This window comes from Lepidochelys olivacea (genome assembly GCF_965140295.1).
Source record: "Lepidochelys olivacea isolate rLepOli2 genome assembly, chromosome: 3".
Lineage (NCBI taxonomy): Eukaryota > Metazoa > Chordata > Testudines > Cheloniidae > Lepidochelys > Lepidochelys olivacea.
Genome location: NC_140413.1, coordinates 69763934 through 69780178, shown reverse-complemented (window position 1 = coordinate 69780178; position 16245 = coordinate 69763934). Strand labels below are relative to the sequence as shown.

At 42.2% G+C, this 16245-nt stretch overlaps 2 protein-coding genes across 2 annotated transcripts in view; both read left to right on the top strand.

Moving 5' to 3' along the window:
- MDN1 (midasin AAA ATPase 1) overlaps positions 1-6798 on the top strand; it is a 163204-nt gene extending 156406 nt beyond the window's left edge. The window contains exons 98-102 of the mRNA XM_084622359.1: positions 360-433; positions 543-657; positions 2118-2181; positions 3348-3490; positions 5892-6798. Coding sequence (XP_084478485.1) covers positions 360-433; positions 543-657; positions 2118-2181; positions 3348-3490; positions 5892-6080 — 585 coding nt within the window. The 3' untranslated portion in view covers positions 6081-6798. The remainder of the gene's footprint in view (positions 1-359; positions 434-542; positions 658-2117; positions 2182-3347; positions 3491-5891) is intronic.
- Positions 6799-9892: 3094 nt separating this feature from the next.
- Positions 9893-16112, top strand: LYRM2 (LYR motif containing 2). Its single transcript, XM_084624787.1, has 3 exons — positions 9893-10253; positions 12629-12769; positions 14583-16112. The coding sequence occupies exons 1-3, from the start codon at positions 10209-10211 to the stop codon at positions 14661-14663; spliced, it is 267 nt and encodes an 88-aa protein (XP_084480913.1). The 5' UTR covers positions 9893-10208; the 3' UTR covers positions 14664-16112.
- The last annotated feature ends 133 nt before the right edge of the window (positions 16113-16245 follow it).

Sequence of the window (16245 nt, the reverse complement as noted above, 5' to 3'; positions counted from 1 at the left end):
TGGCTTATTTCAGCAATCTGTAACCCACTAACCCTCCTTTTCATCCTATGACTACAGGGATGTTAACTGGCCACTTCATCTCAAATGGTCCATTAGAATATGTGCCAACTGCCTATGCTAAACTATCTGTTCCACCTTGTATTTAGCTGTGATACTGAGTACCTTTCCCAGCCCTGTGGAAGAGCTCTGTGTAGCTCCATAGCTTGTATCTGTCACCAACAGAAGTTATTCCAATAAAAGATATGACCTTACCAACCTTATATCTCTCACATCCTGAGACTGACATGGCTACAACAACCCTGCATACAGAAATACTTTTGAACATTTTGCTTCATCTTGATTAACTTCATTTTTCCTAGCTTGCATATGAATCCCTGGCAGTGATTGGAAATGCATTGACTCTTCTGGAAGTGGGGCAGATTGCTGTATGTAGGTGAGAATATTTTAAGCATGGATTTATTTTAAGATTTTTAGAGCAAATTAGCAATATAGAATTCTTATTAAACATATTTTTAACACACACATATGACACTTAATTTCAGCTTTGGAGAGACAGTTCAACTTCTGCACCCATTCCATGAACCATTCAGTGACCAGTCAGGAACACGGATATTACGCCTCTGCAAATTTCAACAAAAGAAAACTAAGATAGCTCAGGTATGCAGAAGTACCTCTTGGACTGCAGGGTTGCAGAATTTTTGTTCCAGACAAGACATTCACAATCATGGCTTTAGGCACTGTTCATGTTTACATAAAAACAAAATACATGAATGGCATGGCTGTTCCACTGTACATCAATTTAACCTTCAGTAGATAAGGGATAGGAGAGCTTAGCATCTTGTTGCAATAGTTAATCCTCAGCAGTGTCAATTTTGTTTGTGCTCTTCTCCCCTGATAGTCCCCCAGCTCAGGCTGTACTGTATTTTTGGTACAGGTGCTAATCCTACATTTGGATTTACTAGTATAAGTTCTGCACTAATGCAGAATCCCATTTAAGTGCGTAGGGGAAGAGTCCCATTTTAAGTCCAGCAGGAATTTATTTTAGTGGATCCCAGTTAAGGTTAAGATTTTGTCATGGGTATTTTTAGTAGAAGTCACAGACAGGACGTGGCAATAAAGAATAAATCACAGAAGCCCGAGTAGGCTGGAGCCAGAGCACCACCACCCATAGGCGCCGACTCCGTGGGTGCTCCGGGGCTGGAGCACCCACGGGGAAAAATTAATGGATGCTCTGCACCCACCGGCAGCCAAGTTGCCCTCACCTCTGTCTCCTCCCCTGAGCGCGCTGCGTCCCCGGTCCTCTGCCTACCTCCCAGCACTTGCCGCCGCCAAACAGCTGTTTGGCAGCATAGCAAGCTCCGGGAGGGACAGGGGAGGAGTGGGAACATGGCTCACTCAGGGGAAGAGGTGTGCCTGGGTCGGGGATTTGGGGAAGGAGTTGGAATGGGGCGGAGTTGGGGCGGAGATTTTGGGGAAGGGGTTGGAATGGGGGCAGGAGGGGTGGGGCAGGGTGGAGTTGGGGCGGGATCAGGGGTGGGGGGGGTCAAGCACCCCCTGCTGCGAGTAGAAGTTGGTGCCTGTGCCATCACCTGGGGCTGACAGCTGGAGTCCTGCTGCTCAGGCTGAAATTGTGGAGGTCATGTGAAATCACGGAATCCGTGACCTCTCTGACCGATTCATAGCCTTAATCCTAATTCAGGATTATGGCCACAGGGAGAAAGAGAACTCCGGACGTGATTACTGGTATCTTTTAATTGACCAAGCACCAGGACTTGCTCTGAAGAGGATCCGTTTACCAAAGTCATTCTTTTGCTTTTGGCTGATTCTTGAAAAAAATCTTGTAGCGGTACCTTTTGGACCTTGCCTGAGTTTTCTCCTTTGTTGGACTGTCTTGTGGTTCTGGCATCCCTAATATGCCCATACTGCCATCAAGAACAGCAGCCATTGATAGGCACCCAGACAACTCCAGCAATCTTCCACATTCAGTAGCAACTTGTAGGAGATGTAGAAAAGTCTGATGAACTCTCTTAACCAGTTCAATTGTTTTAAAAATCTTTCCAGCATTAATGCATCGGCTTATAATTAGCTTGCTTTTCTCTTGTTTGTCTTCGCTGCAGTTTCTAGAATCATCAGCAAATATGTTTGCTGCAGCACAGCAGTTGTCTCAAAATATCAATCCAGGTAAGCACTTTTTAAATGCTAATTATACTTGTTACCATCGCAACATAGCTCACTACAGTCTTAATGCAATATCTTTCCTATGCTGTCATAGAGAAAAACTGTGAAGACTTGCAGCATTGAGATGACACTTACTTTTCAGCACCATGGTCTTCAATGTTCAAACGGAATGTTTGGTTAAGAGGCTCTTTTGGCACTTCCATTTTAAAAGCTGAAACTTTGAATACCATTTGCAGGACTAAGTAGCAAATTAAGCAAAACAAAAAAGATCCATTTGATGATCTTTCAAATAAAGCAAAAAAAAAGATGTGTTCAAGACCATGTTTTGTGCTTCATTATCTCAAAAAATATTTTAATAGACATTCTGTATAGACTTTTGGGTATTTAGCCAAAAAAAAAAGCAACTAAGTTGTGTTTAGAAATAGTTTATTGCACTAAAGTTGTAACATATTTTATTCAAACACCTTTGAAATCATTGACCTTCAGAAAGGCTCCCACTGATTTTAGTGAAAGTTGGATAAACCCCTTAGCAGATATGTGCAGTAGTCAAGTCTGCAGAGCTGGTGCCTAATCTTTGAATTCCTTGTGCACCCAAAATTCCTATCTAACTGACAAGTGTGGTGAGCAAGGAATGCAATACCAGACCTTTATTCACTAGTTTACTTTTCCTGCCTGTTATCTTCCCTTATGGAGGTAATGGCCATTTAAAAATTGCCTAAGGCTATGTCTACACTACAGCAGCACAGCAGTACCCCTGCAGCTGCGCTGCTGTGAGGTCTCCTATGTAGCCGCTCTATGCTGGTGGGAGAGCGTTTCCTGCTGACATATCACTGTCCACACCGACACTTTTGTCGGTGAAACTTATGACGGTCAGGGCGGTATTTTTTTCACACCCCGATCAATAAAAGTGCTCGTGTAGACAAAGCCTAACTCATATCTCTAGGAGAGAAATTCTCTTTCCTGATCTGCTTGGGGCTGTAATTTAATTTTTAAAAGTCACAGAATAATAATTGACCAGAACTTTGTTTTCTTATGGAGGTTATTGAGGTTTTCCATTGTGCATACAACAAAAATAAATTGTGATAAAATGCAATGTTTTTGTTTTCAATTTAAATGAGTTAGAAGTTCTTATTTATTGGAACTGAAAATATTGTTTTCCCTGTGCTTAGAAACCGCTCAGCTGCTCTTGATAGTATCTGATGGAAGAGGCCTTTTCCTAGAAGGCAAGGAACGAGTCACAGCAGCAGTTCAGGCTGCTCAAAATGCCAATATCTTTGTCATTTTTGTCGTATTAGATAATCCTAATTCCCGGGTGAGTGAGTGAACAATCAAACAGCATTCTGGGCAGTGAAAGGAAAGCTACACACAGTATTCTTAATGGTTGCCTTATAAAATTAGCTGGGAATTTATACCAAGATCATTTTTTCTAGCCGTCGTACATTTGCAACTACAGTTGGGTTATGCCTTTTGTAGGAGTCAACAAAGATATTTTGTTTAATATAAAATAATTCTTTGGTTCACTTTTCTGTTCACTATCCTTTAGTGAAGTCATTAAAATTTAATTAATGTGCAACATCTGTCAGTGCTCCCTCAACCTCTCTCTACTGTGACTCCTTATGTCATATTTGAAATTAGATTTTAAACTCTTTGGGTTTGGAACCGTGTCATTTTATTTGTACTGGGAGGCAACCAGCACAATACTGTGTGCTGTAAAGTATTTTCTGTTGGCTGTGCTGTTGAATTGCCTAAATCTACCATAAATTGGTTTATAGAAAAATATTTGCTGTAGTTTTCTGGTAGATAGTAAGAATGTATTTGTATTCTGATCGTATGCAAGGGCCCTGATCAGAATCAGGTCCCATTGTTCTGGGTGCTGTACACAAATATAGTACCATACCATTGCATTATGTGTAACCATCTCCTAGTTATGAACAGTGTGCCCCCAACTATTCAGAAAGGTTCTGTCTGACAGAAAAGCACCCAGTTTTCATCACACAAAAGCCTACGCAAGGACTCTTCCTTGTCCTGGGCTAGTTTGTCACTTCCTTGGCAGACAAGGTGTTGGGACCCTAAAAGTAATTCCAGGGTGTTTCGAACTCCATTGATAAAATTGTGAGCATGATTGTGCCTCAAGATGTGGGCAGGAGAGGTGCGAACTGGGACTTTCCACGTACTTTACAAGTTTCAGAGTAGCAGCTGTGTTAGTCTCTATCCGCAAAAAGAAAAGGAGTACTTGTGGCACCTTAGAGACTAACCAGTTTATTTGAGCATAAGCTTTCGTGCTTTCAGGGCTGCTACTCTGAAATATATTTGAGCGTAAGCTTCATCGGATGCATCCGATGAAGTGAGCTGTTGTAGTTCACGAAAGCTTATGCTCAAATAAATTTGTTAGTTTCTAAGGTGCCACAAGTACTCCTTTTCTTTTTGCGGGTACTTTACAAGGAATTACTTCCTTCATTTGCACTTCTTGCATCCACAGTGATGGATACGCTAAAAACTTTGAGGTGATTTATAATTATTTAGGGACTGTCATCATAAATTTTGGCTAGAACAGAAATAGCTACTAGATTTCTAAATTTAAAAAGTTGAAAGCAAAAGGAATTTGAAAGAGCTGATTTATTCCCTCTCAATTGTGATTTAAAATGATAGTTTCTGGCAGCTACCTCTATTTGACATGAAGGTGACAGGGATCCAATATCAGACAAAGTAAAACAGCTGAGAGAGTGAGCTGCTAACTAGGCGAGTTTTGCAGCTTTTTAGTGTTTGGATTGGGCAACTTGCAAAGAGTGTTTGGTAGCTGGGTGTGTGACATGTGCTGGGTTTGGAAGCTGAGATGTGGGAGGGTTTCAGGAGGGTTCCATAGTGGAGTAGAAAGCGGAATTTCAGTATATTTAGCATTACTGCAGTGCACCTTTATTGAGGAAGAATCAACTCAAGTGCAATGCTCTAAGGATGAAAGTAGGAAGAAAAGGTTGCCAACAGGATAACTCTAAGATAGTTAAATAAACCCTTCCTGATTTGTTATTAAAACCTTTTCCTGATTAATAGTAGTTTGTCAAAGTTCTGATTAAACATGGTTTTAATGTCAAACTTAAATTTGAGGTGGTAAAATTTGCTTCTCACTATGGGAACTTTTAGATCTGCTACACAGAGCAATCTAGGCTCTATTTTCCTTTACAAGAAGCAGGGGTAGGGTTAATCTGGGTTTGTAATTTAACATTTGTTACGAAAGCACCAACTCAGGAACAGGGCCCCATTGTGCTATCCATTGTACAAATGTGAATAGAAACAATTTCTACCCAAAGAACTTTACAGTCTTAAAAGTCAAAGGAAGGGCATACTCAGGGAATGACACAACATAAAAGCAAATTGATCCAGGTGATAGCAGGTTCATGTCATGTTAGTCTCTTGTCTTTCCTTAGCATTTATTTGTATGTTTGTTTAATATTACAAAAGCTTGGAGTTTAGTCTATTTCATTCTGTAACTCTCTGCTCAGTACAGTTTTAGGACTAAGCATATGAGAAAAAAGGCACTTTTTTTTTTTAATTTTCAGCTTGTCATACCTGTCCCTATTTGACTTCCCTGAGGGGGTTGCATTTAGGGTTTTATTTTAAAATATTTTTGCCTTTAATTGTCCAATGTTGGGGAAATGTGTTTGAAAAATTGGATAAATGGTACCTACAGTCCAGTCATCCCTTCAACTCTTTTACAGGATTCCATCTTGGACATTAAAGTACCTATATTCAAAGACCCCGGAGAAATGCCTGAAATCAGATCCTACATGGAAGAGTTCCCATTCCCATTCTACATAATCCTCAGAGATGTGAATGCCCTCCCAGAGACTCTCAGTGATGCACTGCGACAGTGGTTTGAACTGGTGACTGCCTCGGAGAGTCTATAGAATTTACAAAGCAAGTAAACATCTGATTGCTGCTAAATTACTTAAGTGTGACTGCATTTCATCAGTGGTTTGATGAGATCTCTCTATCCAGAATTTACATGCAGGAACTGCCTTCTGATATTCAGACAGCCTAGAAAAGCAATGCTTTAGGTGTGCTGTCCCCCATTTGCTAGTGCAGGAGACTATGCAATGGTGAAAGACTCTGTACTCACTTATTTGCCTATCCCTATAACAATGCAAACCTTCCACCACCACTGTTGTAATTTATTATTTTTAAATTTTATTTGGAATGTTCATGTAATTGAAGGGGGAAGTAGTCTTTTTTCTAGGAAGTAACTTCTTGTATTGGAAGAACTTGAACAGCCTTGGAACTGTTTTAGCTAAACACATGGTGGTACATGTGGGTGGGGAAGGATGGGTTTATACAACCAAAATATAAGTACTTGAATACTTAAAACTGTGTTTTGTGGTTAAACACATCCTATTTAACAATTGTCGCTGGTTGTTGGATAATGCCTTCAGGGTATTTTTATGAAACATGCCATGATATGATCTTCCTTGCATTATCACTTTACACTGTGAAGTTTGCCCCCTGTCCAAGGCAGACATTAAAGACGCATTTAGTCAAGTGTCTTAAAGATTGTACATGATTTTTTTCATTGCAAAAGCTATGCATCTTACTGTCTGTACTAATAAAAAGATGTACCACTGTTTGTAATTATGGTGTCCATTCTTTGTCATTTGATGAAGCAAAAATAGCTATGCCACAGGAATAGTACTTGGCGCACATATAATGCTTTACATTTTCAGAAAATTATACAAACAGTCCTCAAATCAGATGGGTTCTAAGCTTGCATAACTTCACAGGTTTCACTTGTTCTGGACTGCAAGGGGTTGCCAGATATGTGAGTTTTTATTGGTGGTCTCATCTTCCTAAACATTCTGGCAGATTTGTTCTACTTGGCCAATGCAAATCTGCTGGCAAGCTATATTAACTGGCCCCATCAGGATTCTCAGTGGAAACTCTGAATATTGAAGTGCTGGCTCTTCTTCACAACCAGGTATAGCTGGGAGGGTGTGATGATCTGGGGAATCTGACTATAACTTAGAAAATTCTGGTTGATTTTATGAAATTGTATCACTAAATGCCTCAGGGGATACGGAGTCAGCCACATGTTATCAGGGTCTGTAGGAATAGTTATGAAATTAAAGTTAGATTAAGTTTAAGAAAATAATGTATTTGCTTTATGGTTTGTGGCTAGTAACACCCCAATCAGCAGGTAAAAGAAGGTCGTGAAAATAATTAGTGGCATTATTTTTACTTGTTGTGTGGGAAGGATGTATGGTTCAAAAAAAATAAAAGGCTGCAGTAACAAGACAGGTTTCAGACTAGCAGCCGTGTTAGTCTGTATTCGTAAAAAGAAAAGGAGTAGTTGTGGCACCTTAGAGACGAACCAGTTTATTTGAGCATAAGCTTTCGTGAGCTACAGCTCACTTCATCAGATGCATATGCTCAAATAAATTTAAGGTGCCACAAGTACTCCTTTTCTTTCTAGTAACAAGACAAACTGTGTCTTAAAAGAAACAAACACGAACCTTCCCACTGTTCTGCTGGTAAGCAAGGAGTGGGGAAGAGAGAAGAAGGGAAGACCTTGTTGGAAGGAAAGTAGCAAGGATAAACTTTTTCAGACTGGGCTTTTGCTAAAGCTAGCAAGTTTAACTGAAGGGTATAAAGAGAGCCATGAAGCTGAAGGTTATCAGATCCTACTTGATTATGCCAGGATGAGAGTTTTCACTCAGTCTGGCCTATATGTAAGTATACTGATCACATGCTTATGGATACTTTATTACTGTATTGGGTGTTTTTAGGCTTAGGAATGTTTAGGGCAATTGATTAAAATATCATTTAGCCTTTGGGCTTAATAAAAGAATTTATGGTTAAATTAGTGTCTAATGGTCTCCTATTTTTAATAATTTCAGTTAATTCCAGCAGGGCTGGTATCACATCCCTACCTGACCAGAGACACTGGCGAGTCATCATAAAGCTCCCATTCAAATGGGAGGGCCACATCCTAGGTGAAACCAGTTTTCTCCATCTTCTATGCAAGGGAACAGGATTTGAAGCAGTGAAAATTCTCCAGAAAGGGGGAAACAGAGAAAGTAGGAGTCAGTGCTAGGTGCTAAAATCACAGAGATGGAGAGAAATGAAGGGACATGCTTTTGTAGCAGAGAGGACCTTTTTGTACTGCAGGCCCAGCCAATGTCAAAAGAAGTTGGCTGTAGAGAGAAGACACTCAATGATTCAGAGAAGCAGCTGTGTGCAGGAGAGGGGATCCTGCACACCCTAAAGGATTCTGACCAAACCCCCAAACTACTGCCTTGAGTGATGAGGAAACTGAGGCAGGGAAAAGCACATAGGCATTTCATTGTTTTGTCTAGATGTGTATGTCTCTTGTCCTATGGTGGTTTGGGTCAGAAATCTTTACTAAGCCTGCATGTTATGTGCTTGAAATCTCACCTGTCCCTGAAGAAGTAAACTAAACCAGAGAATGCCTGTAGGGTTGGAGCTCTGGGAAGGTGCTTAAGCTACTGGGATTTTTAGAGAGGTCTTTGGAGGGGGGGAGGGTCCACATTTAGCTTGGGGACTGTGGCCAGCTGGATTGCAGGTCCCAACTCTCAAAGGGTAACAGAATCTGTGCCCACAAAGTGTGCTAAAGAGGCCAAAGAGATACTGCTTGATCCTAGAGCCTCTTTAGACCAAGGAGAACTTAACAGTGTTATGGGACTTAAATGCATCAGCCTTGTGTGCATTCAGTTGGGGGCTCTTTAATAGGGCTGTGATGGTGTGGTTAAGGGGGAAAAGTGCGTGGCTGGAGTTTTGCTGTATTCCTGCAATTCCCAGATGTCTGATTATCCTCAACCCCAAGAGTATAGCCAGGCATAATTTAAAACAGCCTCAGGACTGCTGGGGAGGAAAGTCCTTGGGATTCCCTCTGGGATCAGTTTCTATGATGCTTCCCAAGAACGTAGTTGGACTCCAGCCTTTGTCACTGAGATATCTTTATTTAGTATACAGCAGTGCTATACTGAGTTGATTAGACTCAAATGCAGGTGGGATGGATGTAGGGTGACCAAACAGCAAATGTGAAAAATCGGGACTGTCCCTATAAAATCAGGACATCTGGTCACCCTAGACGCATGCAAAGTATATTACAGCTCCAAAAGTACATGACAACTCTCTTCCTTTATAGACATTACACATCTCATTACATTTACTATACATTGCCTCACCCATTTTTAGATGGGCTTGGTTAATTTGCAGGAACCAACCCCTCCTGTGCAGCAAGCTCTGTGCTCACTTGCTGTACTCAGCCTCGTCTTTACATTCCTAATAATAGTGCCCTTTTATCTTAGCTAGCTCAGGCATTGTCTTTCTAATCTACTGCCTTTAGTGATTTTACAATATCAGGGTTGGAAGGGACCTCAGGAAGTCACCTAGTCCAAGCCCCTGCTTAAAGCAGGACTAATCCCCATTTTTTGCCTCAGATCCCTAAACGGCCCCCTCAAGGATTGAGCTCGCAGCCCTGGGTTCCGCAGGCCATTGCTCAAACCACTGAGCTATCCTGTTTGCAGCCTGCTGGGTTATTTACCTTCCCTAATCCCATCGTCCAGGGAAAGGAGGCCTCCCCCCAGGCGTTAACAGTCCCAGCCTCTCAGACCCCCTCCCAGCTCGCCGGCTGCCCACGCGGGGCGGGCTTGGGTCTCGCTGGCACAAACACGCAGCTGCAGCGCTGGGGCAGGCGGACGCCGGGGGGCGCTGTGCGGCTCCTCCCTCGGGGGCGCCCCCAGGAGCTGGCGCCGGCTCTGCGGCCCGGGGCGGGGCACGGCCCGGGGCGGCCCGGAACCCGCAGGTTTCCCGCCCACGCCGAGGCCAGGCCTTAAAATCCCTTCCCCGCCCTTGGCTGAGCCTCACGCCCTCGGGGGTGTCCGCCCCTGCCTGAGCAGCGGGACCCGCCGCTCCCCGCGAGCAGGAAGGGGACCAGGGGCCCCGCGAGGGCGGGCGGAGGAGGAGGAGGAGGAGGCGGCGGCGGCGGGGCTGCGGCGCGCGCGCAGGGCCTGGTCGGTGTCATGGCCGCGTCCCGGCTGCCTCCGGCGGCGCTGACGCTGAAGCAGGTAGCGGCCCGGGGGGTCCCGTCTCGCCGCCGGCCAGAGCCCCTCCTCCCTCAGGGCCGCCCAGCTGGGGGGTCGCGGTGGCGGCTGAGGGAGTCGCTGCTGCCGGAGCGGGGGGGGCTTCAGCCCCTGCTGTTAGGGGCCCGGGCGCAGCCAGCGACCGGCCTGACTTGGGGCCGCTGCCGGGTTACAGGGTGCAGGGGTCCCCGCTCGGGGGGCTGGGCTCAGAGGCTGCCCCTGTTACCTGCCACCTGGGCGCGGCCGGGTGACTGGCACAAGCCCCGGCGTTTTTCAGAACCGGAGCGAGGGGGGGGGCAGCTGGCAGCGCCAGAGACTCTGCTCAGCCGCTTGCGGGGGGACTTTGGGTGAGTGGTTTGGACCAATTTTCAGTCGGGCTAAGCACCCACAACTCCAGCTGGACGTCAGTAGCCTCCCCTCCGTTTCCCTCCTAAACCCCTGCCGAGCCTGCTGCCCTGCCCTGAAACAGTTCTTGCCAAAGGCTTGTCTCCACCCTAAGCCTGTGTCGGCAAAATTTTATGTTGCTCAGAGGTGTCAAAAAACCACCCCCAAGCAACATCAACATAAACATTACATCAACATAAGCACTCCTGTGCACAGCGTTATGTCGGCAGGAGAGCTTGTCCCGCCAGCAGAGCTTCTGCCTCTTGTGGAGGTGCTTTTATTATACTGACGGGAGAGCTCTCTGTACGTATAGACATTGGCCAAATCTCTGATGCCCCCCTCCGTGGCCAAAGCTCAGAAACAGTGCTGCATCCCCTCCTCCACCTCACAACGGTTTTTGACATGGTCAGCTGTGCTCTTCCTCTGGTAATCTGACCTGGCTTGGCTTTCATGACTGAGTCCTTTCCTGATTCTTTCATCTCTCTAATTGCTCCTTCAGCATGTTGTTTGAAGAATCCTTCTAATCTCCCCCCCCCCCAATTTTCTGTGTGGGTTCCACAGAGCTCCCCCTCCTTCTTTTCCTTCTCCAATACAGCTATAATTTCTATGCTAACAACTCTGATATTTAGAGCTTGTCTGTGCAAATGTTATAGTAGTATAGTTAAAGTAGTATAACCCCCCCCTAAGTAAGAGTGGACACTGTAGTACTGATATAAAGGTGCTTATACTGGTATACCTATTCCACATGTGATGGGGAATAAGATGTACCAGTGTAATATACTGGTACAACCCTAGTGTGGATGAAGTTTTACCAGTATAAAAGTATAACTAGGCTTGGTAGAATTTGATTTTTTTTTTAATAATTTTGATGGATAACATCAATGTTTATTTTTACGCATTTTTTATAAATTTTAGGCTATTTCAATTTTCACAGTTGTGGGGAATTATGAGGGGTTCAGACAATGATTATTTAAAGACAGGAGACATTGATATTCAAAAAGTTAATGCTTTATAATCTTTAAAACCTAAATTGTCAAAATATACAAAGTAAATAACTTTAAATCAACTTCTGATAAGTTCTCAAGCAGTATTTTTCTTACTTTGCCTATCCATACATTTTGATTATCAGTGGAAATATTTATTTATTTGTGCATGTATAGTGAAATTTACATTTACCAATACACATCTGATCCTCCCAAGCCTAAATATAGTGATGTCAGTAAAAAAAAAATCACATCTCTAACTGAAATAATTATATTGGCGCAAAAGCTATATGTAGACCAGGCTGTAGATCATAAGATGTGTGGGGCAGGGACCATCTTTCTGTTGTGTTTATAGAGGGCACAGTGGGGCCCTGGTCTATGACTAAGCACTTTGCAATATACAGTAGCTAATCATGGGAGTTTCTAGTCCTTTTTATAGATTTCCTTCTATTCCAGCAGTTCTCAAACTGTAAGTCAGGACCCCATTTTAATGGGGTCCCCAGGGTGACTTACACTTGCTGGGGCCCAGAGCTGAAGCCTGAGCCCCATTGCTCGGGACCAAAGTCCCAGGGCTTTAGCCCTGTGCGGCAGGGCTCAGGTTACATGCCCTGGGGTTTCAGCTTTGGCCCTCCTGCCCAGGGTGGTGGGGCTTGCGCAGACTCAGGCTTCAGTACCTCCTCCTGGGCTCGTGTAGTAATTTTTGTTGTCAGGGGTCCCGGTGCAATGAAGTTTGAGAACCCCCTGCTCTATTCCAATAGCCCACCTCAGATTAGATCATTCAAATTTAAAATTTACTCTGTTTTTCTTCTCAATTTTAAGGTTATTATAGACTAAACTTGCATAGCAGGTACTTTCTCTTGGTTCATTTAATTTCCAGGTGGTATTTGGCTTAAATCTCTACAAAGGTTTTAAAAAAACCTTTCTTTGATAATATAACTGACTGGAAACCACTGGAGTAGCAAACATAACTGGCATTTCCCCTCTTCTTTGCAGTTCTTGAGACGGCAGCAGGTTCTTCAGTTATACAGAAGAATTCTCCAGGCTATTCGTCAGGTACCTACCGAAACTGATCGGCACTATCTAAAGGAGTGGGCAAGGGAAGAATTCAAAAGAAATAAAGATGCAACAGATGAGGTGAGCAATCGGAGGCAGAAGCCTCGTAGCAATGTCTTTTATATACTTTGCAGCACTCTTAGTGCTACAGATTATGGTTTGTCATATGCTTTGTTTTTTTAAGAACTGCACCAAGACTTCTATAACACCTGTTTTTGTATCTATTTTGCTGATTTTTCTAAAACAAGTAATGTTTGTACAAAAGCGATACAATATATTGGGGAGAGATTTCAGAGTGGTAGCCGTGTTAGTCTGTATCAGCAAAAACAAGGAGGAGTACTTGTGGCACCTTTATAGACTAACAGATTTTTTGGGCATAAGGTTTTGCGGGCTAAAACCCACTTCATCAGATACACGGAGTGGAAAATACAGTAGGAAGATATATAGCAGTACACAAAAAGATGGGAGTTGCTTTACCCAGTGGGGGGGTCGAGACAAATCAATTAAAGTGGGCTATTATCAACAGAATGAAAAATCACACCATGAGAATGATTAAAAGATTAGGAAACAGGGCTTATAGTGATAGAGTCAATCTATTTAGGTTAACAGAGAAAGTTAGGGGTGACTTGATTAGTCTGTTAGTATATACACAGGAAACAAATATTTAATAATGGGCTCTTTAACCTAGCAAAGAAAGGTATAACACAATCCAATGGCTGAAAGTTCAAGCTAGACAAATTCAGACTGGAACTGAAGCGTAAATTTTTGACAGTGAGGGTAATTAGCTATTGGAATAATTTAAGAAGGCTCAGTGTGGATTCTCCCATCACCAACAATTTTTAAATCAAGATTGGATATTTTTTCTAAAATATATGCTCTAGGAATTATTTTGGGGAAGTTTTATGGCCTGTGTTGTACAGGAGGTTGGACTAAATGATCACAATGGTCCCTTTCTGGCCTTGGAATCTATGAAAACTATCAACACTATCTCTCCTTTTCTTTCTTGCTTGTAAATAAAGTTTTTCTGATTATTTTTTTCTGATTTCTTAAATTAAATAAACAAAACAAAAACTGCTTGCTTGAAATAAGAATCAGACAAAACTTTTAATTTTACAACTTTTGTATTGAATAGTGGAGAGCAAGTTTAAGTTTACTAATGCTGGACCTGCCTTTTATGATATCTGTTGGGGTTATGTTTAAATTAGTATTTATTAATTTTGGCTGAACAAAACAGACTTGACTTGATATCTGTATAGGAAGCAGCAATGGGTGGGGAAACTTCACCTTTTCTCAAACATTTCTACACCCCGTCTTGCCAGTTGTGCACCTTTCCTAGTCAGTAGTAAAGAATTACTGGCTGGAATTATGCAGACTAAAGAATTTCAGAAGAATGTCCACACAATTTATCTCTTAAAAATCCCTCTCTACAATGCACATCTGTGGTTCTTACCATTTATTCACAGAAACATTGGAAAGGACATGGATGTATAAAGAAAATACTAATGTAGTTAGATTTTTGAATCAAAGAAACTTTTCCACTTACTTTTAAGCCACAGGAATAACCCCCAATGGCACTATTAAGAACTTAAGGAAAAATGAATGGCAAATTAATATACGCAGTGTTGTAGCCGTGTCGGTCCCAGTATGTTAGAGAGACAAGGTGAGTGAGGTAATGTCTTTTATTGGACCAACTTCTGTTGGTGAGAGACAGTTGCTTCACCTATCATAATGAACATATTGTGTTGTCTTCATTGTTTTAGAGGCTGAATGCTTTATTGTGTGCCGTTGACTCAGGCAAAGAAATTGAGTGAAAAATGCAGCAACTCTGGCAAAAATCTGTGTACTGTAGTGTGTTATACGTGTTCAGCCCAACAGATTCCATTTCACTTTACAGGATGCAATTAGGATGATGATTACTCAGGGCAACATGCAGCTTCAGGAGCTTGAGAGAACACTTCAGCTGGCAAACTCCTAACCTTAATTCTGAGAGCCAATGGACTTTCATCCACTGTGAGAAGTACAGTACTTTCTCCAGGATGCAGCACCTCATCTTATGCAAAGATACCGGTAATGTTTCAAGGTGGAATACAGTACAATTCCATTATTTCCTTTCTCTTTTTGAGTCTGTTACCTGAATATTTGGCATAGACAAATTACTTACGCCATATTTGTTCAAATAATCGAAAGTGTGGCATAATACCTGCTGAGACAAGAGCAGCATTGCCAAAGAAAAAAAATAAATTCAAACCAGATTTTTGTTTGTTTTTTCCTACGTTAGTACTTCTAAATGTTACAATCTTATGGGAGTCTTCTCTAGAGTCCCAAACTCCTGAAGTTTGTTTCATAATAAACTTGTTCAAAATACTAAGAAAATTCCCCATGTGTAGGTGATATCTTGATCCTGTTTGTTTGAAGTAGTGTCTTTAATCATAATCATGATTGATTAAACCTTAACAGTGTGAGAGAATTTAACCTAGGATATGGTTATTGCCAAATTAAGAAATAGCTCTTGTGATTATACTGACAAGTGTTCATCTCTTACATAAAGTAGAACAACAGAAAAGGTATATTAATGTTGTGGCCCTTCCTCATGTTGTATTCCCCACATGAATGGCAACATATTTTGTTTATATCAATTTCAAAAGTAAAGGAGGTTGAGTTTCTCTGAATGTAAATAGCTATATATCCAAACAACAGATGTACACAGCTGCCAGCTAGTATGTCTTGGTTCAGCTCTAACAAGCAGCAGACCAAGTTTCTTCAAAGCTATACCTGCAGTCTTGGTTGAAAGACTTCACAAGGCTGGTTAGCCAACCACTGACTGACGGGCTGTTAGAAAGAAATTTCTCCTGTAGTTAGGCTATATTCCAAAATTGTTGTCTATGGGGTTTCTTGAGCTTCTCTCTGAAGCATCTGGTTCTGGCCACTACCGAAGACGAGACTCTGGATTAGACAGCTCTCTGGTTTGTGTTGAGAGAGGTTGCTCCTGTGGATTTTTTAAACAGACACTGACAAGATGATTTTAAAAAAATGGAATTCAAAGGAAAATCAATATTCTGGTAGTAGGCTCTTTATTAGTATGTCCTGATTTTTTTTCTTCAGTTCTTTAAAAAACAATCTGCTTCCTTGATGATTAGAAGGGCCTTTTTGAGCAGAGCCTGAGTATATCACCATCAAAGGCCAAGTCTTCCCACCCCTCCCACTCCCCTTTCTCTATCTCTATCTGCACACTGCTGCAGGGTTACAGTTTCTTGCAGATCATGCTGACCAGTATTGTCTAATTGTTTCCTTGTCTTTTTCTGTCTGTATCACCTAATGTTTTTATATTGTACATAACACTGTAGGCTCTTTGGGGCTGGGACCATCCTTGTTGAGGCCGTGGGGCTTCTAGGAGCTACCACAAATAAATAACATGCACTCTCAACACACTAGTGAACTTGAGTAAGATAAGATTTTTTTTCTTCATTTTAACTTGTCTTCAATTACAGTAACCTTAAGGGATAAGAAAGTGATTTTTTTTTTCAAGTTGGTGTCTCTTTAATTTCTGCCAACTTGTT